This window comes from Octodon degus, unplaced genomic scaffold (assembly GCF_000260255.1).
Source record: "Octodon degus isolate 3935 unplaced genomic scaffold, OctDeg1.0 scaffold00160, whole genome shotgun sequence".
Lineage (NCBI taxonomy): Eukaryota > Metazoa > Chordata > Mammalia > Rodentia > Octodontidae > Octodon > Octodon degus.
In genome coordinates, this window is record NW_004524736.1 from 256,566 (window position 1) to 283,974 (window position 27,409).

The 27,409-nt window shown below is 39.1% G+C and overlaps 1 protein-coding gene across 1 annotated transcript; it reads right to left on the reverse strand.

Annotated features, from left to right (window-relative positions):
• Positions 1–6,282: 6,282 nt before the first annotated feature.
• Positions 6,283–27,293, reverse strand: Gpr37 (G protein-coupled receptor 37). Its single transcript, XM_004642705.2, has 2 exons — positions 25,517–27,293; positions 6,283–7,573 (listed from the first exon to the last, which is right to left on the reverse strand). The coding sequence occupies exons 1-2, from the start codon at positions 26,525–26,527 to the stop codon at positions 6,755–6,757; spliced, it is 1,830 nt and encodes a 609-aa protein (XP_004642762.1). The 5' UTR covers positions 26,528–27,293; the 3' UTR covers positions 6,283–6,754.
• Between the last annotated feature and the right edge of the window lie 116 nt (positions 27,294–27,409).

Consider the following 27,409-nt stretch of genomic DNA (forward strand, 5'->3'; position numbering starts at 1 on the left):
AGGAAACATAGGTAAGAAACCTAAACAGTATAAAAAACAGAAGGAAGAAAGAGCAGGAGAACAGAAAAGAAAAAACAAGAGAAAAATAGACCCAAGGAATAGAGAATACAAAACCAAAAATAACCACAAAATACAAGACAACTTCCAACTTTCCAAACTACAGGAAAGGGATAACTAATCAAACATACAAAGAAGAATAAAAGTAGCAAAATATCTCTGGTGATTGCAGTTCTGTGATAATGTCCATGTCAGACCCCAGAAATGTGCAGTGTACTCCAGCCAAGTTTGCCATGGGAATTGTGCTGGGTGTGGAGCTGGTCTTGGCTTCTGGATGTGGGGACTGGGATTGGTTTTCTGTTGGTGGAGCTCTCCAGAACTGCTGGCTCCTTGCTGCTGCCTGCGACACTTCTATGTGGGTCTGGTGGATCATTCCACGCATAGGATGGCTGTGCTGGGTGTCAGGACTCTGGTCAGTCTGCCTGCCAAAGCATCTCTCTCTCTCTCTCTCTCTCTCTCTCTCTCTCTCTCTCTCTCTCTCTCTCTTTCTCTCCTGCTTAAAGAGGAATTTCAAACTAAGTTCAATTTGATAAGTTTTCCTAGTAATATTTAGATTTCATAATTCTTGTGTCATTTTGGTGATTTGTTTCTCTAAACTTTCCAAAATTAAAGACCCAGTTAATTGGGAGGAGGGAATGTTCTACAAGGACTTCCTATAAAGGACAGAATAGAGGATAATATGTGAAATTTTAACCTTACTTGTAAGTTTTATGAAATATTTAAGGAAACTAATAAGAATTCATCAAACAATTATTTGAGAAGATGAAGAACTTAACATTTCTTACCTCTATGATATCCATATTACTATGACGCCAAAGACATCACAAAAGAAAACAGGCAAGCAAACTGCAAACCATCATCACTGAAAAATGGCACTGCAGAGATGGTGGAGTGAATTGGCACATAAGCCCAGCCATTCCTACTCAGGAGCCTAAGCAGGAGGATTGCAGGTTCAAGAACAGCAAGGTCAATTTAATTAGAACATGTTTTTAAAAAGATTTTTTAAAAGCTTAGAAATTTCAAAAAGCACTGACGATACAGCTCACTAGTATAGCACACAAGGCTATGGATTCAATCTGTAACACCATACTTGCAAACAAACAAAAAAGAACAAAGAAATAAACCACTGGCATACAAATTCTTTTCTGTAATTTTGTTTTCGAAGGAACCTTGACTAAAACAATAGCAATACTGCAAGTTAGGAAGAGATATGGGAATAAGTCATGAAATGAGGAGGAAATGTTCTACAAGGACTTCCTATAATGGACAGAATAGAGGATAATATGGGAAATTTGAACATTAACTGTATATTAGTACATAATTCTGTTTCAAAATTTAATTTCTTGTATCAGATAATAATACTGGATGATCAGGAAAACATTCTTGCTCTTAATAGATAATATGCTGATATGTTTATGGAGGAAGCCACTTAACGTTTTCAAATAATGAATGTTTCGGCTTGCACATAGACTGTCCCCCCAAGGTCTCAGTTTTTCAAAGGTAGAACTTCAGGAAGATGACTACATTCCAGGTCCATTATATTTATCAATGGAGTGTCCTCTGATGAGTTCATAGCCAAAGTGTTCTTAAGATGTGGAGCTTGTTGGGAAGGAATATGTCACAGAAGGAGTGCCTTTGGAGAGAGTGTATCTCTCCACAGTTCTTCTCTTCCCATTTGATCTCTGTTTCTTGGCTTCCCTGGATAGAGAAACTTTCTTCTTCTAGGCCCTTCTGCCAAGTCTTACAGAGAACCAACTATGGACTAAATCTTCAGAAAACCTATGAGCCTAAATAAATCTGTCCTCTAAGTTGTAGGTGTTGGATATTGTGTCCCAGGGATGAGAAGTGACAATAATAAAATAAAATAACATTGAAACTTACCAAGTAGTGAATGATTTTATGAAAATGGTATGTGCATGTTTATCATTCGTCTTGTCTTTAAACATTTCTGTTAAATTTTTAAAAATATAATTGATGAGAGAAATGCAGAAACACAGTGAGATGGCATTACAAACATACTAGAATGCCTACAGTTATTTTTTTAAACTAGTAATAGCAAATATCATTAACAGTGTAGAGTAAATGGAATTCTCATACACTGCTGTTGAGATTATAAAACAATATAGCAACTTTATTGATAATTTTTTATAAAGTTAAAATACACACTTAGTATGCCACCCATATTCTCCTACCTGTTTACCAAAAAGATATGAAAACTTGTTCACATAAAATTTCACACATGACCATTTTACTGGCTTTATTCCAAATCTGGAAATGGTCCAAATGTTTTTTGATATACAAGGATGCTTGAAAAATACAGTGTGCATTAAAATAAAATTGATTACAGTAAAGGACCTGTTGCTATCAATGCCCCTCAAAACACTCCGCCTCATTTTAAAGACACTTATCGCAACATCTTTGTCACTTTCTGAAAAAGTATTGGAACTCTTATTTTATGTGTCCTTATGAACTATGACAAAACCTACAGTGGCTTCTGTGTTCAATGCCATCCAATAGAAAGGAAGGCACTAGAAGCATTACAGTATGTCCCCACTGACCTTATTCCCTTGACCTGGCACTATTCAACTTCTGACTCTTCTCCAAAGGTTAAATGGCCAGGACAAGTTAGTGTTTTGAACACAACTGAAACACTGAGGCAGCCGCAGCAGAACAACTATGCATGAAAGAGGACTTTTAGAATTGCTTCAGAAGGATTACATACTGCATAATGCCATTAGTATGGCACACTGCAAGAGGCAAAATTATTTAAAACAAAACAGATCAGCTAGGGAGGAGTCATTTTGGCTGCAAAGGGGAACTGGGCAAATGCTCTTAAATGTAAAAACTGCCTGGTACTTTGGGCTGATGATTATGCAAATGTGTGTGCTCATACCTATATGCTGAAAGGAGTAAATCTACTAGATGCTATTTTGTAAGATTAAATAAATTTAAAAGGTTATTAAAAATCATTTCACTGTGTCTAAATCCATGCACAGATGTCACATCTGGAATAAAGAGTGAAGCCCGTTTTGGCTGCTCCCACAGCCTCCTCGTAGGTCCCTGCTCTCCTGTTAACTTCTCTTTCTTCCCCTTAGGCATTTCCAATTTCACTGCCCTTCTCATTCAGAAACCCCTTCACCTTCACTTTCCTGTCATGCCACTTTTTCTCCAAAATCCATTTTTTTTACATATATGTCTTAATTTCAAAGAATAAGCTACTCAATGGCAGGAATCAAAACATTAAAAAAAGTTAAGTCATATTCTACAGCAGGTAAGCTCTAGCACCAGGCACAAAAAAGATTTATGCATGTTCATGGAATTGATATTTGAAGGGATGAATTTAAAGGGATCAAAATTGTTAATAATTGGGGAATTTTTAAATCATATTCATTGTGATATAGTTATAGAAATAGATGCACATATTTTGAAAAAAAATTGACTGTCTTGAAATCACAAATTTGTTGTCCTTAAAGTAACCATACAACATTTACAGAGCTTTCTAATGACTATTGGGTGTAATCTTAGATTTGAGTTTCTTTTTTCAAATAGGTAGAGGAAGACAGGAGATAGAATATCAAACAGGGAAAATTCTAACAAAAATAGCTAACAATATAAAAACAAGTTATAGGACTAATAAGCTAGATCATTTACATAAGTGCCCACCTGAAAAGTGCAACGTTCTTAGTTCGATCCCCAGTACAAATATATATATATATATATATATATATATATATATATATCTTTTCTTGCAAAACAAGACTATGAGAAAAATTTCAAATCGCTTTATATTCTGGGCAACTTATTCTGAGTTATTAAAGTTCCTACTTTGAAAGAAGTAGGATTCAACAAGAAAGCACGTGTTTCCAGAGGCAAGCATAAAACGAAAAAGAAATTAATGTTCCTGCTTCGACTGTGGCTTGGTATATATAATAGCTTCCTCATTGTCTCTTCCTGCTGAGCCTTTGCCTAACCAGACTGTTTATCTTCCTATTGCAGTCATGATGCTGTTTCTCCATACTCAAAATCCCCCCAAAACAAAGGTATACTTCGTAGACTCCAACTGAACATCTTTCAAAACATGACCTTTTTATTATATAACCTCCCTACATATCTTTCACAAGACTTCTGTTGTCACTCCATTTTTGTATCCATAACAAAATACCTGCTACTGAGTACTGACTGTATCAACTAAAGAAATTTATTTAGCTCTCACTTTCAGAGGCTGACAGTTAGGATCAGGGTGCCCCAGTTGTCTGGCCTCTGATAAGACAACCATTGACTACATCGCAATATGGTGAAGTAGAAAAAGAATAAGTTGTAGGCAAAAGAGGCCAAGTACGTGGGGTGGTTTGCTTTATAACAACCTGCTGTGGTCTCACAGAGATAACGGGGTTTCTATGCAACAAAATGCTTCTTCTCCATGAGTACAGCATCCTCATGGTCTGTGCGCTTCTACCTCGGCTTCAGATTGCAGAGGCTTTCCTACCTTCTAATGCTGACACCCTGGGCCCAACTTTCCAACACATGGAGAAAGGCACACTTACACTATATTCAAACCATCCCAGCTTCTATACACATGGAGTATGGGAGCCAAACTGGTCTAGTCTTCCCTTGTTCAGCCACACTCAAGGAATCCTTTCCCTGTCTGCTGGCTACTCTCTTCTTGGAATTTTCACTCCTCGTGCAACATTTCATTGCCTATTTCTGAGAGCTTACCGCTAGTTATCTCATAACATCTGTCAGGTTCTTCTGTAGTCTGACTTGTTCTTTCTTTTTCCTTTACTATGAATAAGTCGTACTCCTTCCTTGTGGCACCCGAAAGGTCTTAGGTGATATCATAATTGATTGTGTGTTTGCCTTATTCTTACCTGCCAATTCACCTCTCAACTGGTTTTGTATGATCTGAGCCTGAATTCTATTTATCTTTATTCACTACAGGCAATTACATAGCAACTCTGTACATGTTTCCCATGCATATTTCTGGATGTGTACATTAAGCATCAGAAGAGGCACAGTGCAATCCCCATTGTGTACCTGCTCTGCAGCCCACACCGAGGTGTCCTCAAATGTTCGCTTGAGCAAACAGGTATTGGAAAGAAAACAAGGATGCCTTGTTTTCAGCCTCCCTTAAGTCCCTTACAAAACAGAAATGGCAAAAACAGCCCATGAAAGATGATAGTCTGGGTACTCTCTCTTAGTTAGCAGAGGCTGCTCTGGAAGGTAACTAACTGGTCTAGTTCAGTTCTCTTTATTTCATTTTTCTACTACCGAATTTTAGTGAATTTAAATAACATCCTTCTTAGGATGAAGGAAGGCACTGAATCAGTTGCTCCGAATAGTAAAGAAATCCACAAAAGGAAAACACATTCTCCCAGATAGAAAATTGGGTTCACTTATCATACAATGTTTTACTGAAGACAGACATTCAATCACAACTTTTATAGCTTCTAAATATCACCGTGTCACCAGGTCACCATCTCTGCCATCTCATTCAGACATATGTTCCATATGTCAGGAATCCAACACAATTGCTGCAACTTAAAATTCCCAGAGAGGCAAGGGGGTTGCATGTAATCCAAAAGGAGAGGGTTAGGGTATTATTAAGAATTCATGAAGTGTCAGTTTAAAGATAGTATTTGAATATTCAAGTGTTGTAATCAAGCTATATAAATACATAGTTTATTATTGTGCTACTATACTTTCATTCCACTTAAAGAAATTAGTTTTATAGTTTTAATCAACTGAACTTTTTAAGAGGGGGAACATTGGAATTCAGAGTGCTTCATGTAGGGTTCAGAAAGCTTCAAAGGCCAGCATTCAGAAGCCAACTGATGTCACATGTCTTTTTTAAAATCCCTGATTCTGTCCATAATACCCCATGGGAAAACCTGTAGCTCTTCATGCTAGTTCAGAGATGAATTTAAAAAATAAAGATACTTTCTTCCTACCCTGCTATTTATTCATAATTCATAAATATTCAGATGTAACTGTACATCTATATGAATATTAAAAACAGTTCTTAAAGATACAATATACTTTATGAATCATGCATATAAAATAGTACTATTAGGAAAACTCCTTTATAACAGTTATTGCCTGCCTTAGAGGAGAATATAATAAAACAGTAAGGCCAGTTTTAAATTGTGCATAGAACCAGTAAGTGTGTCTTTAAGGCAATTAAAAGATTTATTGAATCTTGGTTAAAAGTAGATTGACAATGGCATTAAAGAATAAAGTGTAGTTTATTTGGTGCTACTTTGTGAATGCCTCTACATACAGATTATCTTACAGTATCATATACAATATATGTGCAGTCACAATTTAAACATAAAATAACTTGCAAATCCAGATAGCTATAATCAATATACAACACTACATTTTGAAAGGAAATCTAGCCAATTAATTAAGTTAAGGTGCAGTAACTTTTCCAAATAAAATATTAGCACCAGACCAGATAAAATGATCTAAAACTATTGGCCTTTTGGTTCTTCTTCAATAACTAAATATAAACACTTTCTTTTTCGGAGCACAAATATTAATTTGCAAAATCAGTTCTATAGTTGTTAATATGTATTCCTTTGCTTGGTTTATTAATTTATTTTTTGCGTGTTTTCCACGTAAGGAAAAAATACTAGGTAAAAATGTTCAAGGATATGAAAATCAAACAAACAGATCTGACCAAACCAACTAGTTCCTTTCAGCAGTGAGTTCCCACTGAAGCGAAGGTGGACATCTCCCTGCGTATGGTACTGAACGGGGAGAGCTCCAGCTCGGTGGTGTACTCGTTGTCGTTGTCATCACTGGTCACTGTGGAGGACTTCTGAATGCACTCCTCGCAGCAACAGCAGCAGCACTCCAGGAAGGCCCGGCTGAAGGGCTTGCAGAGACAAAAAAGCAGCACGGGCGTGACACAGGACTTAAAGAACAAAAGGAATTGGCTGATGATGTTCAGGAGGTCCATGGTCTGTTGTGAAACCCCGGTAGCCATATAGGCAGTGACAATGTTGCAAATATTCTCAGGAATAATGCAGAATCCGTATAAAATGGTCAGGGCTACCACTGTGCAGTTCATCTGGCTTTCTAGTTGGATCTGCCGCTTGTTCCCTCGTGTGCTGGCTTTCTCCGCTTTGCGGATTTTCCTCGCAGTCACTAAAGAGCAGGTGATGGTGAAAAGGGTGGGTAAACAGAAATAACAGCCAAAATACCACCACAGCCTCGCACTGTCGTAGGTGAGCGCTAACACGTATATGGTGTCCGGTAAATTGGGGGAGATCTTTATGACACATCGTTCTGCAGGAGCTCGGCCGCTGAATCCCAGGTCCTCCTTGCTCAGCTGACGGAGAACAACTTCTGGAAGTGCCAGCAGTAAAGCACCGACCCATATGACGGCCAGCTTGGCTGTTGTCGAAGAGCAGTTTTCAATCATTTCGTAGTACATCTGTACGTTGCTGGCAGCGCGGAAGCGGTCTATACACAGAGCACATAAGGTGAATGTAGTGACTCCGAGGGAAGCGACCTGTTGGGGACAGAGAATACATTCACCTAAATGCTCTGTGTGTTTTGTTTTGTTTTTTTAGAGTAAAGCACTAGATTATCATCAGAGCTGAGGGAAGGAGGGTGAGGGAGCGAGAGAAGAAGAAGAAGAAAAGAGAGGGGGGGAGAGAGAGTGACAGACAGACGGACAGACACAGACAGAGAAAAAGGAAGAGAGACAGAGAGGTAGAGACTGACAGACATTTCCAGCAATAAGGCTCGGATAACAGATAGTTGGGCTGGTGACACCAGCTGAATCACTCAGCATAACAATAGAAGAAGGAAAAAGTTGTAGTAGTTCAAGGCTGATGTGGTTAAAAAAGAAAAACAAAAAGCTTAGAGGCTAGAAACATCTATAAAGTCCACCTAATCTAACACCATCTTATTACAGATAAGAACTCAGAGATTCTAAGAATTTCAGTCACCCTGAAAATACCTGTCCTCAGGAGTTTGAGATATGAGGTAAGCGTGCAGAAGTATGCTCCATTTTCATTACTAAGAAGGATGTTTTCCAGCATGAAAATCAGTAATGTTCCTTACCTCACATTCAGGAAACACTGAGGACATTATTGTCCTCAACAGGCTAGAAGGTTAGAGATGTTCCCCAATTTCACTGAAGTGCAAAATACTGTATAGTATTTTAATATTATTTTCAAAGGCATATATTCATGAGGAAAAAAAAAAAGAAGTTTACCAGAGGCCAAAATCAATGAGGAAATGGAGCAGATCATAATTCTTGTATCTTTCCTCATCTTCCTACCCCTGCATGATGCCTTCAGGGCATCTGCCTGTCGCATATAGTTAGTTAGAGGCAGAAGGGTGCGATCAGGTATCTAGGCCCCCAGAGACAAGAGACAAAGCTGGGGTCAGCGTTGGTGTTAAGGCAGAGGTCTAAGTTGGATTTGGAATGCCCCCAATAACTGACGTCTTTAGGAATGCAAAGAACATTTTTAAAAAGAGATAGGAGAAACTTAGAATGACAGAATCTGACTAAGTGCTTGCTTAGGCAAGCACAGGGACTGGGGTTCCAATCCTGGCCCCACCCCACCCCAGGGCATATTGAACTGGCCACTGAGTCAAGGCATGGTGGCACACACCTGTAATTCCAGCACTAGGGAGGCTGAAAACAGGAGGATCACTATGAGTCTGAGTTGCCTAGTGAGACCCTGTACCAAAAAAAAAAAAAAAAAAAAAAAAGAAGAAGAAGAAGGATAGACTCCGCCTGATAAAAGTCAGGGGTGAGTGGCATGGGAAAAGTTGGCAAATTATAACCAAGAGTCTGAATTGCATGGCATTAAGGCCAAAATTCGCACCATCTGCTTAGCTTAAAAAAAAAAAATCCAAATGGATTTTAAAATCATTCCAGATACCTAGGAGAAGCAAGCATGAATGTTGTTTGGAAAATGTGCTTTATATCCGGCCTCAGATAAACCTCATGAAGTTCAAGGGAACATGAATTCATAAGCAAAAATCTCTGTATTCAAGAGACAATCAGCCAATTTGGGCCAAAGTGTGCTGAAAGAAACCAAGTTACAGCTGTCAAATAAGAACATTCATCATAAAATAAACCTGTTTAACAAATATGAAGAAATATGAGATATTGAAGATTTTCAAAATTATACATAAAAAGAACTTTGAAAATAGAAGGATGCAAAATAAAATGACTAGGTGATTATAACCACCTAGTCATTTTAGGAAAATTTTGAATCCAAAGTCACTTTGACAATGATTACATAAAGCATTGTATCCAAACAGCATTCTTCTTACATGTGTATGCCGTGAACATTTAGATGAATCAGTGATTGAAGGCTAAGAAGAAAACATACATTCTTGTTTCTTTCACACAGAGGTTTTTTTCAGGAATATGAATGCATGTTCCTAAATATTGACCATGACAGATATACACTAATGGGCCATACAAATCAGTACATAACTCAATATTCATTTACAAGATACCAACTCTATGCTAGGCACTGTTCTTGACATTGGGGCTACAGATGGGAATGCGGAGTCTTCTCCCCCAGAAGATCACAGTCAGCCAGCAGGAGGAAAACTATTCTCAAGGTCACAGTATAAACACAGAAGTCACTTGGTAGCATCAGGTTGACTCACCTATTTTGAGGGAAATTTAAGTAAAATTAGTGCTTAATAGATGCAGTCATTATTTATGTATTTAAGCAAGGACAGTTAATAAAAGATAAAAATGTTAAAGAGATTCCAGACACAACACGATTCTACAAGAAAAATGGTGATGCTTGGAGATGTTGTTAAGAAACCAGAGTTTGTGCATTCACTCTGCCTCTGCCTGGAGGTGGGAGTACCTAAGATATTCAGTGGTGGTGCACCTGTGGCATGCACACTACAACCTGTTGTTTAGCAGCACTGAAAGCTCTCAAAGGTTAGCCATCACCGGTAGGTCATACCTTGGCAAAAAGGCAAGGAAAACATGATTATAACGTTAGACTCTAATTCTTGAGGACCCCATGGGATCATGTTAACAAAAGTAATACCATTTGCCATCCAATTTTAGTACTAAAAACATTTGTTGTTTATCTACTGCATTCAAGCTGTCACTGTCCCCAGAACTATGGCAACTTGCCTTGTGGATTCTAAAAGTCCCAATGTCAAATATTTGCTCTTCTTTTTGCACACTATACATCACACTAGACCTACTAGTTCTAATGTAAAAAATAGGCACATGACATCTGGGCCATGGACAGTTCCGTAACCATTAATGCAGACTGTTTCCAAATGAGACACACTGCACATGCAGAAAAAGTAAATGAAGGAAAATATGATTAAAGCTCTGGATCAGTACAGACAAAGAGCTTACTGTTGGGTAGACACCCACAATTCTTGTTCTCTGAGAATTAATTTTGAGGACAACTTCCATAGACACCAGTATACGGAAGAAAAATAAAAGCCATTTCTACATTTGTCTTTTGAAAATTAAAATTTCAAATTAATGAGCTTTTCATCTTGATGGAAATTTGCTTCCTACTTATACTGAAGACCAAAAATTTCTATAGTAGAGGTCCACACTGTGCATATATTTCTTCTGTTCATATATTTCTAATGCCAGTAACTGCAACACCGGAGAAATCTGGAAAGGGCCTGCCACGTATCACCCAAAGGAATACATCAAATATTGTCATGTGGAAATTATAGTAGTTAATTTTATACTATTTTGCAGTGATAAGGATCAAACACAGTGGTGCTCTACCACTGAGCTACATCCCCAAGCCTTTTTATTTTTTATTTAGAGATAGAATCTTCCTAAATTGTCAAGGCAGTATACATTTGTCATTTACATTTAAGTTTGTCAGATGCTTTGATTTGTGTCTCTTAAGAACATAACAAAAAGAATTCTCAAACTTGTAAATGTATACAAATCTTTGTAAGTCTTTTTGAATAGTTTTTGTTAGGGTAAATCTCTGTGCACTGTCCCCTGTCCCTTTGTGGGTCAGCCCACATGTTTATCTTTTATTCACTGTCCTTGTTTAAATACATAAATAAACGTTAATTTTACTTAAATTTCCCCTCAAAATAGGTGAGTAAACCTGATGCTACCAAGTGACTTCCGTGTTTATGCTGTGACCTTGAAAATAGTCCTCCTCCTACTGGTTGACTGGAAAAGACTCCTCCCTGTTCCCATCTGTAGCCCCAATATCAAGTACAGTGCCTAGCATAGAGTTGGCATCCTGCAAATGCACTGAAAGGAAAGATCAGTTACAAGAATACTGGAGACTCTAGGAACAGGCAGTCTGTTAGAGGTTCAGAAGATGTATTTGTTGGCAATTTTCTATCATCATTTACAAAGAACACACAACACTCAAAGGATATAGCATCTTCTCAGTTAATCTCCTTAAGCATAATTATAGAGATTTTTAAAAATCTGGACCAATTATCATTAGTCGTAGCATTTGCCTCCCTACCTCAAAGTCACTTAGAAGCACATTTCATGGGAGCAAATGCATGTGGGTGGATGCATATTAAGATGATGCATTAGACTGTTAGCTCCTTCGCTCTCAGGAGCTGTCCTGCACAGCCACTCTTCATTAGAAGATGTTCCCTGCTTTAAAAACCAAAACATTTTCCTGGTTCCCTGCATTCCCTCTATCTCATAAGGAAACAATAACAAGGGCAAATGTTAATCAAATTATATATGTTGTAAATTTTCACTGAAGAGTTTTTATACTACTTTTTATTTGAAAAATGCAGCTCTTCAGACATAGTCCCAAAAGCTTCAGTATCAAATTAGAATCTCAGATATATTCGATCTGCAGTCTCCCTGACAAACTACGGAAGAGGACAGGGAGAGGGTCCCTTCCTGATTTGCGTATGCAAAATTCAACAAGCTCTTTTACCCACCCTCTTGTGTTCTAATTGTTTCTCTAGGATAGCATGCTCTGCAGTTAGGATCTAGCTAAAGCAGGATGAGTAAGCCAGAGAAGTCATAAGAACATCAGAGATAATTGCTGAAAGAGCCAGTAAGAAAAGCAGCTATACCAGATGCATACAGTGCTTGCACCCAGATGCCAAGTATAGTCATCAATTCTGCCCTGTTGCCACTGCCTGCAGTGTTATTTCAAGTATTCTTTTGTAAATATACTTATGCACTACCATTTATCCTGTGAAAGAGAAAACAAGTGTGCAAAGACCTTGGCCAATATGTTTCCAAAGTATTTAAGAAGTCTTTAACTTGTGTAATGTTTTAAATACATACCTCAGAAATTCATTGATAAAAATCTGTCTGAATAAGGGATAGTGGCCTAGCTTCTACTTGCCTACATATGAAATCTGTCCGTGTAATTAAAATCCTAAAGGTTGGAAAACACAAAAAGATTTTATCAAAATTTTTAAATATGCTTGTTTATGTCAAGTTTATTAAAACTCTACCAAGATGAATAGTGCAATTATATGCAATTATAAAACTGTATCATAAATGCTGGATCTTTTTGCACTTAATGACCATAGCTGATTGCTACAATGCAACATCACCATGAAATGTGCTCCTGGGAAGAAAGCATTCCGCTTGGGCTGAGATGAGCGGCCTTTGGAGCAACATCCTCAGGTGGAATAAGGAAGATGCAATCGCTTTGAATTAAATTGCAATGGGAGGAATAATTAACATCAATAAAAGCAGAACTATAAACATTTTCAAGATGAGAGGAAAGCTAGAAGCAGACAATGTTAACCATTAGAGAAAAATAGTGAGCATTTTGGGGAGACTGGCATCAAAATTCAGAAATGGCAGGCAAATCAAAATAAACAACTCTAAGCTCTTTCTCTCAAACAACAATGTTCTGCTGTCCTTTGTATCCCAAAGTAAGGACAGTGAGCCTCCTTTAGCTCCTGCCCAGTAGACATCCAGAGCAGTAAGGCTTTAGGCAGATGTAAGCACCTATAATACAGCAGTGCTCCAAGGCACAGGCAGGACAGAGTGAAAACAGAAGCCTGAGAACGTGCACAGACAAGTGGCAGTCTCAGTGCCATGTGCAGGATGAACTGTCATTCATCTTAATCACCATGGTAGTGCCACTGTTCTCTCTTCTTGGCCTTATGGCTGCATGCCTCTGCCCCCAGTGGCAGAGCACTGTATTAACTCAATGCTATATATGTACACATGTGTGCATTATTTCTGAGAACCCTAAAAAACTGATTATGTTTTCATGGAGTGGTGGTGCACACCTGTAATCTCAGCACTCCAGAGAATGAGGCAGAAGAGTGGGAAGTTTAAGGAAAACTTTAGATACATAGAAAGATCCTGTCTCAGAAAAAAAGCAAAACAAAACAACAACCAAACATTGTACTGTGGTTACTTCTAGAACTTACCATGAACAAAGCATGAGTTTTGTACTCAAGACAAAAAGTGTCTTGACTATTCATGACTTGCTGCCATGCAGCCAGCATGTAAATTTAAATGTGCGTGCTCCTTAGAGTTTCTTGGATAGACTAGACTGCCCCGTCTGGCACGCTTGATGTGACTGCTTGATCTAAACCAGGCCTCTGAATACTTGGAGATGGTAATTCAGAATCACTGGTTTACAAGATGAGGAGATAAACAAATTCACAGAAATTCCTTGGAAAGTTACTACAAGTATCTAACTAGCTTCCCAAACTGGTCAAATGATAAAACTTGCCATTGTAAAACTTCCCACTTATATTTCAAAGGGTATGATCTAATTCACTGAGATTTCTTTCCTATATTTAGTCTATTAGACTAGGGTGACTTTAAGATTTGGCAGTCTGAATTATATATTAATAGCCAGTGACAGTAGGAATTCGTACTTTGAGACATGCATTTAAATCTGTGGGATGCCAGGATGGCTCACAAAAGCAGGAGCATTTGAAGATCTCCAACAATGGGGTTCTTCACATGCTTTTTGTTGTTCCTGACATACACAGCAACCTTTATAAAGTTGCAAAAGATTTGTTCTTGTGTAGGAAAAACTAGCCCCCAAAAGAAGATGATTTGCTTCGTATATTACTTTAGTCACTTATAAGATCATTTAATATTTCAGTGAGTTACTTAAATTTTCTCTTGTGTGTTAATGCATTTAGAGATAAAGATAGTATGTTTGCAATATTTGCTAATTTGGACACTTACAAAGTATTGGAAAATGGATACGAAGTCCTTAAATCGCGCATAGTAAAAAGCTGTGAGCTGAGGAGATAGCCCGGCAGTCTAAGCACTGGCCTGGCAAGTGCAAGGAGCCACGGTACTGCTTGCTGCGCTGCCCCTGCATCCGGGTGAGCTGCATAGTGAGACCCTGTACCAAATAACTAAATAAAAGATTTTCAAAAAATTATAAAAATAATTTATAATATTCCATACTTTAAATGTCTTACTAAATCAAGCTAGATTCAATTTTGAAATCACCTTAAAAGGTTTATTCCTAATCACAGTCAAGATACAACTGACTTAAATTAATGATTATACTCAGTTGACATTCAATGCCATAACAGTGAGTTCTCGTATTCCTTTCTTCTGTTTTCTTAATAAGGAACAAAATTAATATTTCTTTCTTTCTTTTCTGTGTAACTTGGGCAGATAAATCACTGGAGATGGAAAACAGAAAGCTAATAACTGAATCTGAGCCTACACAGAAGTTTTGAGAATAACTTATAGAGTTATCTTCTAAATTTTTTTTACAGAAAAGAAACTAACAAAGAGTCCTAGTCTGATCATGACAACAGAGCAGCACAAGTATAGCCACCTGCATGGAAATGTTAAGTTCTTCAGCTGGTTCCTTATCACCTCTGGAAAGAGCAAATTTATAGAAATCAACCCAGTACTCATAAGCTCCACCTAAGATAGCAATTTTATAGTGTTGCTGGAAAAGTAATCCAGCCATCAACGTTTGTGTGACAAGAGTGACTTTGGGTAAAGACTCAGGATGGAGCTGTTGATCCATAATCAGAAAAAAAATATTGCTCTTTCCTTAAGGTTAAGTTCATGGTTTCCTTGGTTTCTGTTAAAAATAAAACAAACAGAAACCTGTAAGGCAAAAATATTTGGTAATTAATATAGAAGACATAATTTATAAATTAGGATATACCTTCATTTCTGTGTTCCTACTCTTCAAGTGTCTTCCTACTCTTCAATTCTGTCACTTATAGGATCATTTAATATCATGCCTTGGGGAAACTGGGCCAATGGATTTACTTTGTGCTACATCAAGTCCCTTGTCACTCAAAGTGAATGAAACAAGAACACAACCTGTGTCTTAGGTATTGCTCCAGGTCTCAGAAGCTTGCTGCAGACAGCACATGAAGCAATGACTAAGAATGAGAATAGACCATGCAAACAGACAACGTATCATCTAAAGTATAGTACAACTTTTATATGAAAAGAGAAAATAAACCTTCTGCTATAACTCATTGACACCAGTGATAAAGAGGAAAAAGGCTGATGTATTGCTAATCAGAGTCATGTGCATGTGAAATGAAGTCTACATGTGTAAGCCCAGTGAAATGACTGGCATACACTAATTTTTATAAAACAAGGAAATTTCTAAACAAGGTCATGACAGTTGCACTCTTAACTATTTTACATCAAAAAAGTTTAATGCAACAATTTATGTGTTGTCCTTTGTTTACAAGTAACTCTCCCTCAGAAACAAGGACATTACTGTTAAGAGAACCCATTCATTTGGGCCATGAATGATAATCTATTGTAAGTCAGCGGTTTTAGGACTAACAACCAATCGAGGGAAACACAGGATGAGCAAAAATAGTTTCCTCTGAAACGCTAAATGGTTTCAGCTTGCCTGCCACTGGCTTCCTTTTCCATTTTCCATAACCCTCTTCCTTGTAGCACTCCAGGGCAATTTCCCCACAAAAATGGTACTGCTTCCAGCACCACTGGGGAAAGAGTGTTTATCAGGCTGCTGTGAATAAGATGACCTTTATCAAAAGCTCTTCTATTGAGAGAGCAAGCAGATGACATGGCAGTGGCCCTAGTCAAATCATGTTTCCACACTAAAAACGGAGTAGGAGAGCTACCTCACACTTTACAATTATGTGCAAATCTCTGTAATAAATGGGCTTCTTCATGGCCAACATTCTACTAGCTTCTCACCTTTATTAACATTTACTGATACTTCCTTGGACACATCCACATATAATAAATATTCATTTATGTCTATTACATGAGGAAAAGATGTTAAAGTCAATATTTCAAAGGCAATTATAACTATCAATTGTAATGATTGCCTCATTTTCACTTTTTCTTTTACTTAAGCTTAATAACATGCACACATTTACTTAAATAGCAATTAAATCTATTTTAAACTACTGTATCAGCCCAAACTTCCCTTGATTTCATAATTACTTTTCCATTTTATACTTGCAGTTTAAAGCTTTCTATTGAATATGATGTTAGCAGCACAATAAACTTACATAGTTAAATTTTTTTCATTTAAATATAACTTACCTAACATTCTAATTTAAATATGAGGGCTGGCAAGATAGCTTAGTGGACTAAACACCTGATTAGGCAAGCAAAGGGACCAAGGTTCCATCCCTGGCACCACATGCTGTGCTGGCCCTGCCCCCAAGGTACGCTGAGCTAGCCATGGAGTGGTGGCATGTGGTGTGCACCTGAAATCCCAGGGCAGAAGAGCCTGAAAACAGGAGGATCACTGAGTGCAATATGCCTAATGAGACCCTATAACAACTACATCAAATATATATATATATATATATATATATATATATATATATAATGATTCGTGTCCATTATGCAAAATGCAAATAAATAAGATTAGCATCATTTGTCCAAAAAATAAGCTATCAAGTGGAATCAAACTGTATGAAGACTTTTGTTTCATACATATTCTTAGTAATTAGAAATCTATGTCAAAATGAAATATATATCATAGTCTGTTTTTCAATCCTTGCCATTAGTACAATGGCTCTAATCAATGATCATGTGACTGGGCATTTCAGCTGTACACCTGGAGGTTCTGAGTAGTATCCAAAGAGTAGTAACAAATGTTCATCAACTTTAGTTTGTTATTAGTGGCACTGAATTATATGATAATGTGCCCAAACTAAAACCAAAATTTTGGTGGTCAGGTCATTATGATTTGAAAAAGAGAAAATCATATACTCTCAGATGAAATTTCTCAATATCACCAAAATTCTACCATTGGTGACAGTACAGTAGTATAGAAATTCACTTCCTTCATTTGATCCTGTTATTTTAAAAGTTAAAATAAAAGGGGGAGCGGGATATAGCTCAATGACATAAGCACCTGCCTGGCAAGTGTAAGGTCCTGAGTTTGATCCCCAGAACCTAAATAAATAAATAAATGTCAGATATTTCCAAATCTCACAACTCAATGAGAATTAATGAAAGATAGTTATCCTCTAAGAGAGGAATTTGAACAAAGGAGAAGACAGAAGTAGGGGAAAGGCCACCGAAGGGGAAGAGTACGAAAAGGAGCCTGTTCATTAAAGTCACAACCCAAGAAGCCTATTTTGTGATCGACAATCCTGAGTAGTCATAAACCTATGGAGAATGACTCATTCCACACATGGATCAAATTAATGACCTTGGCTTCATAAACGCCATGAGCCATCTATATGGGAAGACAGGTAACAGTGAAAGCTATCACAAATTCACATACTCCAAGTATTTAGCCACAAGAATAAGCCCAGAATGAAAGGTTTATCCTATGTTTTATGGAAATCTTATGGGAACTATCTGTACCTCCTTTGTAAATAGAAAGACCCCCATATTTTAGTTTGCAATATTCTCATTCTCCACTCCACTCAGAAGTTTTAGATGACATCATCTCTTCTGGCATGAAGAATACTGTTTTAATTAGGATATTTAAGAGTTGGCGTTGGTTAAAAGGTTGAGTTAATTATGGGACCTTGATGATTCTTGGGAGATGAAATGACAGGAGCATCCGGGAGGACAGCAGCACCAGCGCAGCTCTGGAGACCAACCACAGTGCCCAGCAGCCTGGCCACATCTCTCCCCCAGCTGTCTGTCTACCTCTCAGCCCCAGATCCATATGCTTGCAGTGAAACACTGTTAAGTCTGGCTGTGGGATGTAAGAGTGTCATTAAAGATACAAGAATGTCACAAGGTGTGTGCTGCGCGAGCTGAAGAACAAGGTAAACTCTCACCCACTCAGCCATGGGCGGACTCACAGGCTCAGACCTGTTTTCCTTTGGCAGACATATTTGGTTCCTTTTCTCTGTTGAAAATGTTTTCTGGACATAACCAGGCACCATGCAAGCAGCCAAGAACCCAGGTTAAATTGCCACTCTGAGAGCTTGAGGGATGGTTCCAATTCCAGGCTTCAAATGAAATACTATGTGTGTGGAGATTTTTAGAAAAAAATTAAAAATTCAATTTGCTATACTATCATTAATTGCTAAGCATATTAAAAATTTGAAATATTATTTATTTAATATCCTTATGGCTAATAAAGACTAACAATTGCAAAGCAGAGGTTGTTATTTAGGCATTGGCACAAACTCAGTATTTTAAAAGTAATTTCTATGTCTTATCAGCTAATACCTTGTCAACTGTTATTACAGCCTTCCTGTGTCAGGAACGGTAAAGAAATCAGCAAACAGGGCTGGGGAGATAGCTCAGTGGAATACGTGCCTGTTTTGCAAGCACAAGGTCCTGAGTTTGATCTGAGGTACCAAAATAAATAGAAAGAAAGAAAGAAAGAAAGAGAGAGAGAGAGAGAGAGAGAGAGAGAGAGAGAGAGAGAGAGAGATTTGTAAAGAAATAAGCAAACAAATACTAAAATATTTTCATTTTTGTAATTTTTCATCATAGTTTAAGGTTCTATAGGCATTTATAAATACTAGGAGTCAGAACATAATTTGCAAGAATTGTAAAGAGAGGTCTGGTGTGGTGGTTCATGCCTATATTTCCAGCACTCTGGAGCCGGTGACAGGAGAATTGCCACAAATTCAAGACCAGCCTGGGCTGTGTAGTAAGTACAAAGCCAGCCTGCACCACACAGCAAGACCCAATCTCAAACAAACTAACCAACCAACCAACCAACCAACAAATAGAAAAATGAATTATATGGAGTATGATGTTCACTTGATTTTTTTCCACTGTTAGCAATAACTATGCAAAATTGTGAGCTGACCCATCATAGGGCCATTCCTGACACTGCATAATGCTTTGTTGCACACTCTATTGTAGTATTTGTTATGATGTAGAACACTGCTTTTCCCCAACTAACATGACAGTAACTTACCTATGACAGTCATCTTCGGAAACTTTGCCTCTTATCCTCCTATCTCTTTCTGCCCACTCCTAATACAGTTCCTGTCACTGAAGAAAAGCCCAACAAATGTGTGATGAGTGAATGGGTGGTGACTCAATGCCTGCATGATGATGTATATGAAAAAATTATACGAGATAATAAATTATTCACAGACTCTTTGGCAGTTATTGAGTACTACTGCTTCATATATAATCCATAAAAGCTAAATGTCAATGTCAGATAATGTATTTAAAAGGGAAGTAAACAAAATAGGTATTCTTGGTTATACTTCATTGACACACTTTAGAAAAAGAAATGTCCTTATTATGATTAACAGCTGACTTTTTAAAAGTTTGACTATTATAGCTTTTAGTTTTTATGTAAAATCCAAATACAAGCTTTTTTATCCTGCAAGAATTATCAGCTAAATATTGTCACTTTCATTAAATGTAGAAAATGATTACAAAGGGATTAAGGGGAAGTCATAAAATATTTGTAAGCACCATTTTCACATACTGGGTCCAGAGAATGTTATTAGTAGCTTTCAAATTGCTCCTAAACCGGTATGTTTCTAATTAAAAGTCCATCAGAATATCTAATGGCTAATCTACCACTCAAGTAAATATAGCATCTTCTATGATAAATGTGCAATTACTTGAATGTGGAGATTCTAGGGAAATCTGTGTAGGCTCTAATACTTACACAATGATGTCACAATTAACCTCCAATAGCATCCTTTTTAACTCAGGACACTGAAACTAAGGCAGTGAAAGAAGCAATTGTTTCACAAAGTTTAAACAAATGTTTCCAATGTCATTGAAGAAGTTGGCTTTTGCCATCAGAAAACATTCTAGATTTGTCACATATTGTCCCTGGAATGGAGGCCCTGGTGAGATTTGTTCCTTTTTTTTTTTTTTTATCATTTATCATCACACAGGCATCTTATCCCAAAGAAACAAAAATACAGATAAATCTGTGTTTGTGTTAGCTCTAATTGAAGGCTCTGTCCTACTATGTAGCTGTCAATTCTTTAATGCTCACCTACTTCAAGGTTACCAATTAATATTCAAAGATGAGAGACAGAGATATTTGGAAGTGGGTCTGGACCATGTGATCTACTGATGCCAAATGGCTCAGTAGATCATGCCTATAATTCTAGCACTCTGGAGCCTGTGACAGGGGAATGGCCACAAATTCAAGACCAGCCTGGGCTGTGCAGTAAGTCCAAAGCCAGCCTGCATTACATAGCAAGACACAATCTCAAACAAACTAACCAACCAACAAACAAACAAAACATGAATTATATGGAGTATGGTGTTCACTTGACTTTTTCTACCTTTAGTAATAACTATGTAAAATTGTGATCCGTCAAGTAATGAGCAAAGAGCTACTCCAGTTGACATATATGATACTTGAGTTACATAGCTTTAAACATTTGTTCAATCCTTAAGTTAGGGGCCGGGAAGATGGCTCAGTAGAATAAGCGCTTCCCTGGCAAGAGTAAGGGCTTGAGTTCAATCCCCGATTCTGAAAAAAAAAAAAAAATTCTTAAGTAAATGGCATGGTAGGGAGCTCCTTCACCACTGGCCTTCTGCAGCCCACATACAGCCTTCCGTATCCATATCTACAAACACGCAGACACACCCATCCCATCCCATTCCATCCCATCCCACTATTGCATGACATACAACTATTTTTTAAAAAGCACTGATTCTTCTGGTATCTTTTTGATAAGTTACTTTGAAATGCTGCATCCTTTTTTTTTTTTTTTTCATTAATGTATTTGGTACAGGGTATCACTACGCAGCTTGGACTCAGCAATTCTCCTCTTTTCAGCCTCCCCAGAGCTGGGATTACAGACGTGCATCACCACACCCAGTCTCAGTCACAGCTCAGCATCCCCCTGGGGTGGATCAAATCTGGTCCCTGTGCTTGCCAAAGCAGCCACTTAGTCTGCTGAGCTATCTATCTCATTGGCTCTGAAATGCTGTATCTTTGATTATGGCCTCCCTCCATCCAAATTCGCTCCTCTCTTATCCCCACTTTTCCTCCTATTATCTTTGCCCTTGGTTCTTCTGAGACATCATAATTCTAGAAGAAAAATGGAGAAGTTATCTACAGAAGTTAACAGTTCTCAGAACACTGCCATTAAAGCCATGTTGAGATCTTTAGCTAGATGCCAGAAGCTAGATGCTGCTTTCATGCCTTAGGCCAATAAGATGAAATCAACAAACTGTAGTCTGTAGTTTTTGCTGAAAAAAGCTCCCGTTTTGCTATACAAACCCAATTCTCAGATCATGATAGCATCCAAACTGATAAAAGCAAAAAGTAATGAAACATGTAGGCAGAAAGGGAAAATCAGGAGAAAGAAAAAAAAGAGGGGAAAGAAAATGAGAAGTAAAAAATGTGAATAAAATTTTAAATAAAAGAAACTTAACAGTGAAATTATTTTGAAAAATGCTAGCTACATTCCTGGAAAAATGATAAAGGCTACATTAAGAAAATGGTCAAATTTAAAAAAAAAATAGTCAATGAATAAAATAGGTACAAATTGAAGAAGAGGAAACATCTAGAAACATGAAAAAGTCTGAGCGCCAGATGGTTTTTGGAGATTTTAAGGTCAAGGATCAGAGCATTATACATGGAGATTTGGGAGAACATTTCAACAAGTGCAACACATCTGTAATAGCGTACAAATCTAACACATTGTGTGAGTTTAAGAACATAATATCCAACCCATATAATTTATTTGATGACTAAAATAATCATGTTTGACATATCAACATGTGTATCTGTTTCATGTTATTGCAATTTTTTAAAAAAATTAATCAGCTACCATCTGTTGAATTTGCTGTGTTTATGACAAATAAGATGAAACTTAAGAATAGGAAAAAGTCACAAATTTCATTATAGTGCAAATTGTATCAACTGGCCTTCCAGTTTCAGTGCCTGTTGAATAGGTTCAACACCCATTTATTAGCAAATATATTTTTGTCTGTTTAGTAGATATAGAAACATTTTTCAAAGATGCTAAGGAGCAGAAAGAAAGGCAAACAAACAAAAACACTCAGTAGATGTGACTTTTGCCTCATTAGTACTAAGAAAAACATCAACACAAAGCGTTTAGGTTAATGTCCACTTGCCACTGATTAACTATATTTTCTCAGGACAGTTATTTCCCTGCTCTAACCTAAGATTCCTTATTAAAATGCGTGGGCTTCATTAGAATGCCTTCTGTTTCTGATTTAACATGGTAATTGAAAACTCACAGAAGCAGATACTATGGTTCTCCACCCAGAATCCTCCCTCCTGAAGTTCTTTAGGAATAAGGCACTGCCTCTTCCTTCAGCTGTGGAGTGGTTCAACTTCTTAAAAGCATCCCGCTCTAACAACTGACCTTGACAAAGAGGTCCACCTACCTCAAGAGTAGGCTTCATTCCTGGGAGGAACCGGTGTCTGATGAGTAATTCGGTGAGAAATATAAGGCTAGGCCCTCTGAGCTCAATTCAGAACATCTCTACACTGCCATATCAGCCCTTCAGTTCTTCATGGCGTCAGCTGGGGCCTCTGTAGCCACTGCAGCACAGTTTAATGTCTTCCAATCCTGTTTCCTTTGGAAATTCCTTAGGTATTCTCTAACACTTTTGAGCCACAAAGCATGCCCCAGTGAACTTGATGCCCAGTAAATCTCCATCTCAGTTCTGTTTCTTCAGGAATCTGACGTGGGGCAGGCACTAAATCTCTGTTAATTCTGTGAAAGCAGCATTGGATCTGGGAGGTAGAAATGTTTTACTCTGAAATATGGACTGTCGTTCTCAGTAACGAGGAATGATAAATCTGATACTATTTCTAACAATTACATTTGTAAAAATGCTAAATATTATAAAATTATTTATAAGGAATAAAAGGTAGGGCCATATTAAGATTGCCATTTATTCCTGTAACAGTAAAAAGTATATATTACTCAAAATATATAATATAATTGTTTTAAAAAAGAATTGAATTTTTAAGCTATTTTCTTCTTTAGAAAAAAATATAGTCTAAAATGAATAACTGAGAGAGGGCTATAAAAATAGGGAAAAACGGGGCCGGGGAGGTGGCTCAGTGGAATAAGTGCTTCCCTGGCAAGTGCAAGGGCCTGAGTTCAATCCCCAGTTTTGGAAAAGAAAAAGAAAAAAAAAAAATAGGGAAAAACTAAACAAAACTATGAACAGATATCTTATTAACAGCAAAAGTGCTAAAAGCAAAATATTATTAAGAACCAGAAAATATAGCTAAACACAAGTACAAAAAAGTACCAAAATATTTTTTTAAAAACCCCCAGAATTAGTGAGAAAAAAAGTTAACCAAATCATAACCAATGCCATTATTGCGTGACATTGTGAGGTCTCATAAGGCTAAAGTTGTATGTTTCTTCCTGAATTTGACAGTTGATTCTTTTTCATTGAAAGTTTCTTTCAAGAACTCTAGAAATCGATTCTTCCCCACTTTCTTTCTTCTAATTCTCCTTTGTTTTTCCACCTAACGTACAAATAAGTATCCACCTGTCTAGTACTAATGATTTCTAGTGGGATAGGCCAATACACTTCTCTCTTATTGGAATAGCTCCCCTGTTCACTTTAGAGTCCTTCCTGCATGAGTCTATTTTCCTGTATTATTAAAATAAACCATCAGAGAAATCCTAAACTGAAATTGACCTGTGAAAGATGATTAGCAGACAGACATGTGTTGTCTAACATAAGTTCCATCACTTTCTCCCAAGTTCAGGAGTGAACTGTCTCCCAGACAAAAGTAGAGCTACCTCAACCTTGGCAACCAGGGCATCATGGATTCTGGTGAAGTGGCAACAGCTGATTCAGTAGCCGTGGAATGACTCTGCATCTAATCCATGTCAGGGTAACAGAGGGGCTTATTTACAGTCTCTTGCTTTGGTTCTTCTAAGTGGGTACTGTTTTCTGTTTACTTCTCCAATTTTAGGCCCTGGAACAATGTTGAACATAATGTCACTGGCCCTGGTGCCAGGCAGGATCAGGGGCTCTGGAATATTTAGTTTCCCTTCTTCTGCTTCCATAAAAGAAATGGACAGGCTGAATGAAGAAAATCAAGGGCCAGCTGGCTAAAAACACAACTGGCAGCAAGACACTTGGGCCTCTTCCAAGAGCTGGTGTTTAAAGAGAGGCCATTTAAAGAGCAAATTCCAACTATCACAGTAACTGCTCAGAACACTAGCTGTAAGAAAAAGCAGTAAAACCTTAATAAAAACAGTTGTCCTTTCCAAAGTTTGGAAACTGTTACATGCCTCCTTCATCCTTAAGAATTTACTAGTCTTGGAGTCAGTCCCTTCAAATAACTAATCCTCCTGCTATACACACAACAAATGACAACTATATGCTGCAGACTTTGAAAACCACAGGGTGCCAAGAGTGTTAGTTTTTGCTTACGTTCATTCACATAAAAAGAATAAAATTGCGAAGATAAAAAAGGAAAACAAGAAATTATCTAAGAGTCTAGATGAAATAATCTGGAAGTCAGCCTGACACTTAAACTGATTTGAGAGGTTATTAATATAGCAGAAGGCCAACTGACAAAAAAGTACTTTTGTTGGTGTTACTCTAACTTTCAAATTAAAGAAAAAAAATGCCATCATTTTCCTGGGGAAGGAGCAGATAACTGCGAAGCATTAGAAATCTAGTAGACAAATGTTAGGGGGTTTTTTTCCTGCTGGGATCTGATATGGACAAACGTGAGCTGGTCATTTTTTAACCCTACAATCTCTGGTGGTTGCCACATCAAGAAATGTGCATAGCACCACATTCAGAGAGATAAATCTACAAGTATCCAAACAATAGTGTACATCATGCGATCATCTTTTTTTTTTTTTTTTTTTCAGTACCAGGGATTGAACTCAGGACCCTGTGCTTGCCAAGCAAGCACTTTTCTACTGAGATTTTTGCACATCCTAGGAGCAGATGAATTTGTAAGTAATTTATCAGGGCTGTATCTATTTTTATATAAACACATGCTCGCATAGACGATTAGGGAAAGAAATGAAAGAGGAACCCAAAGAAAGGACAAAAGGGCCCAGCCAGGTAGGGGGTCCACGGAAGTTCTTTGTTGCCATAATCTTGGAAATAGATAAAGCCAGTGGTCTGAGACCCCCCAGAAGGCATTACCTCGATATAGGGCACTATCTTGCAGGAAAAGTCCTCCAGCAACCACTTCTTGGTCAGCTCGTGAAAGATGACAAGTGGAAGGCAGAAGAAGATAATGAGAAAGTCCCAGAAAGCCAGGTTGGCCAAAAGGGAGTTGGAGATGCTCCGCATGTAGTAGTTATGACACACGATGCACATAACAGCCAGGTTGCCAATGATGCCAGTGCCAAAGATCACCACCGATAAACACATGACGGCGTAGGCTCCGTAGGACTCCTGGGTCAGCGGGTAGAAGGGGTTCTTCAACCTCACACGACGGTTGGTACTGTTCCCCCGGCGAGGATCCCCGCGGTCCTGGACATCCTCACCCGAGGATCCATTCTGGGCTAGCGCCCTGCCAGGGGGTGCAAGAGTTCGACCTTCGTGCCCCGCGGGTCCGCTGACCCACTCGGGTGAGGGTTTGTAGTGGGAGTTCCTGAGTTTTCCATCTCTCCTGGGCCAGTAAAAAAGATCGCTGGCTCCGGGTTCCGTTTTCACATTCTGCTCCTGACTGTGCCAGGAAATGCTAGCACCTCTGGAACTCCTCTCTTCCTCCTCTGAGGTCTGAAGGAGGAGCTGGAGGGCCACAGGATCCCCTCGCCCTAGCCCTCCAGGGCGCTCCTGACCCCGGGAACCTCTCTTCCTCCCTGTGCCAAGTTGAGGTCCCTGGGGCCTGGCTACAGTCGCCTCCGCCCCTGCGCCCGCACCTGGGTCAACGCCCACGGCTGCCCCGAGGTCCCAGGAGGGCGCTGCGCGCACCGCTGCCTCCGGCTGCGCCCCGGGCTCGCGGACTCGAAGAACATCTCTTGCAGAACTTCCTGGTCCCCAAGCATCCCTGTAGCGGCGCTGGATCAGAGCAGGTGAACAGCTCTCTCCCACACAAGTCTCGTTTCTGGGAGCAGGAGCAAGATCCAGGGCGGACACTGAAATCTTGAGCAACAGCAGAAGCAACAGCCGGGATGCGCGAGCCAGGAGCGCGCCCTGGTCCCTCATGGCTTGAGGAGGGCGCACCGGCGGCTAGGCTGTAGTTGTGAACCTATACCTGCTGCCTAACTTGCTGCGGTCAAACACATGTCATCCGCGCACCCATGCCTGGCAGCGGGCAGCCGGGAATGGGGGAGAGCCGGGGATAGTCCTGGGGTCAAGGACCTACAAGCCTTCCTCTTTCAGCGTCCTGTGCATTTCTCGGTCAAATCCAATCCAAGCTCTTTGTACCCCCAGGGTCGGAAAGGGAATAGCTGCTCCAGTGGCTGACCTTGAAAAGTTGCAACAACACCTGATTGTTGATTAATGTTGCGACTGGACGAAATCCGGACGAAGCCCCGCGCTCCTCCCTGGCTTTGAGTAGTGGTTGCCTTCTCAGTAACAGTTGCTCTGCCTATTTACATCCTCTCGGTACTGCTTCATCCAGTGCCAAGCCGACGTCTCTGGAGAGAAAGAGAAGCAAGTCCCCCTCCCCCAGACGACTGGCAGTCACAATCCCGTTCCCTGATCTCTGGAAACAGGTTGCAGTCAGACCCAGGGCTGGTGCGCCGGGAAAAGTCTCGACCCACCCAGCCTAGTTTCTTTAAAGGCTACCGATGCCAAGAAGCCACATTCTAAACCCACGACCACCGTCAAAGTAGTTCGCCCACCAGCTCCAAGATGACGTGGGGGTGGCACAGGCTGCGGGGTCCAGTGCCCCTGCGCAGATGGGACTCTAGGGGGGCAGCGAGGGAAGAGGGAGCTGCTCCTCGGTAGGAGCTATCGCCTGCACCGCGGGACCCGCGGAGCGCGTGGTGCCTGGAACCGCCGCGGGCGAGGCGGTGCGCGGCCGGGAAGGGGAGGTGGCCCGGCGGCTCCAGCCTCTGCGCGCGCCCGCGAGCCGAAGCTCCG

What these genes read in the sequence shown, in the direction of transcription:
- Gpr37 (XM_004642705.2), bottom strand. Translation starts at nt 26,527, where the DNA reads ATGAGGGACCAGGGCGCGCTCCTGGCTCGCGCATCCCGGCTGTTGCTT. An exon ending in AGATAGTGCCCTATATCGAG is followed by an intron (nt 7,574 to 25,516) that starts GTAATGCCTTCT and finishes TGTCCCCAACAG; the next exon opens with GTCGCTTCCCTCGGAGTCAC.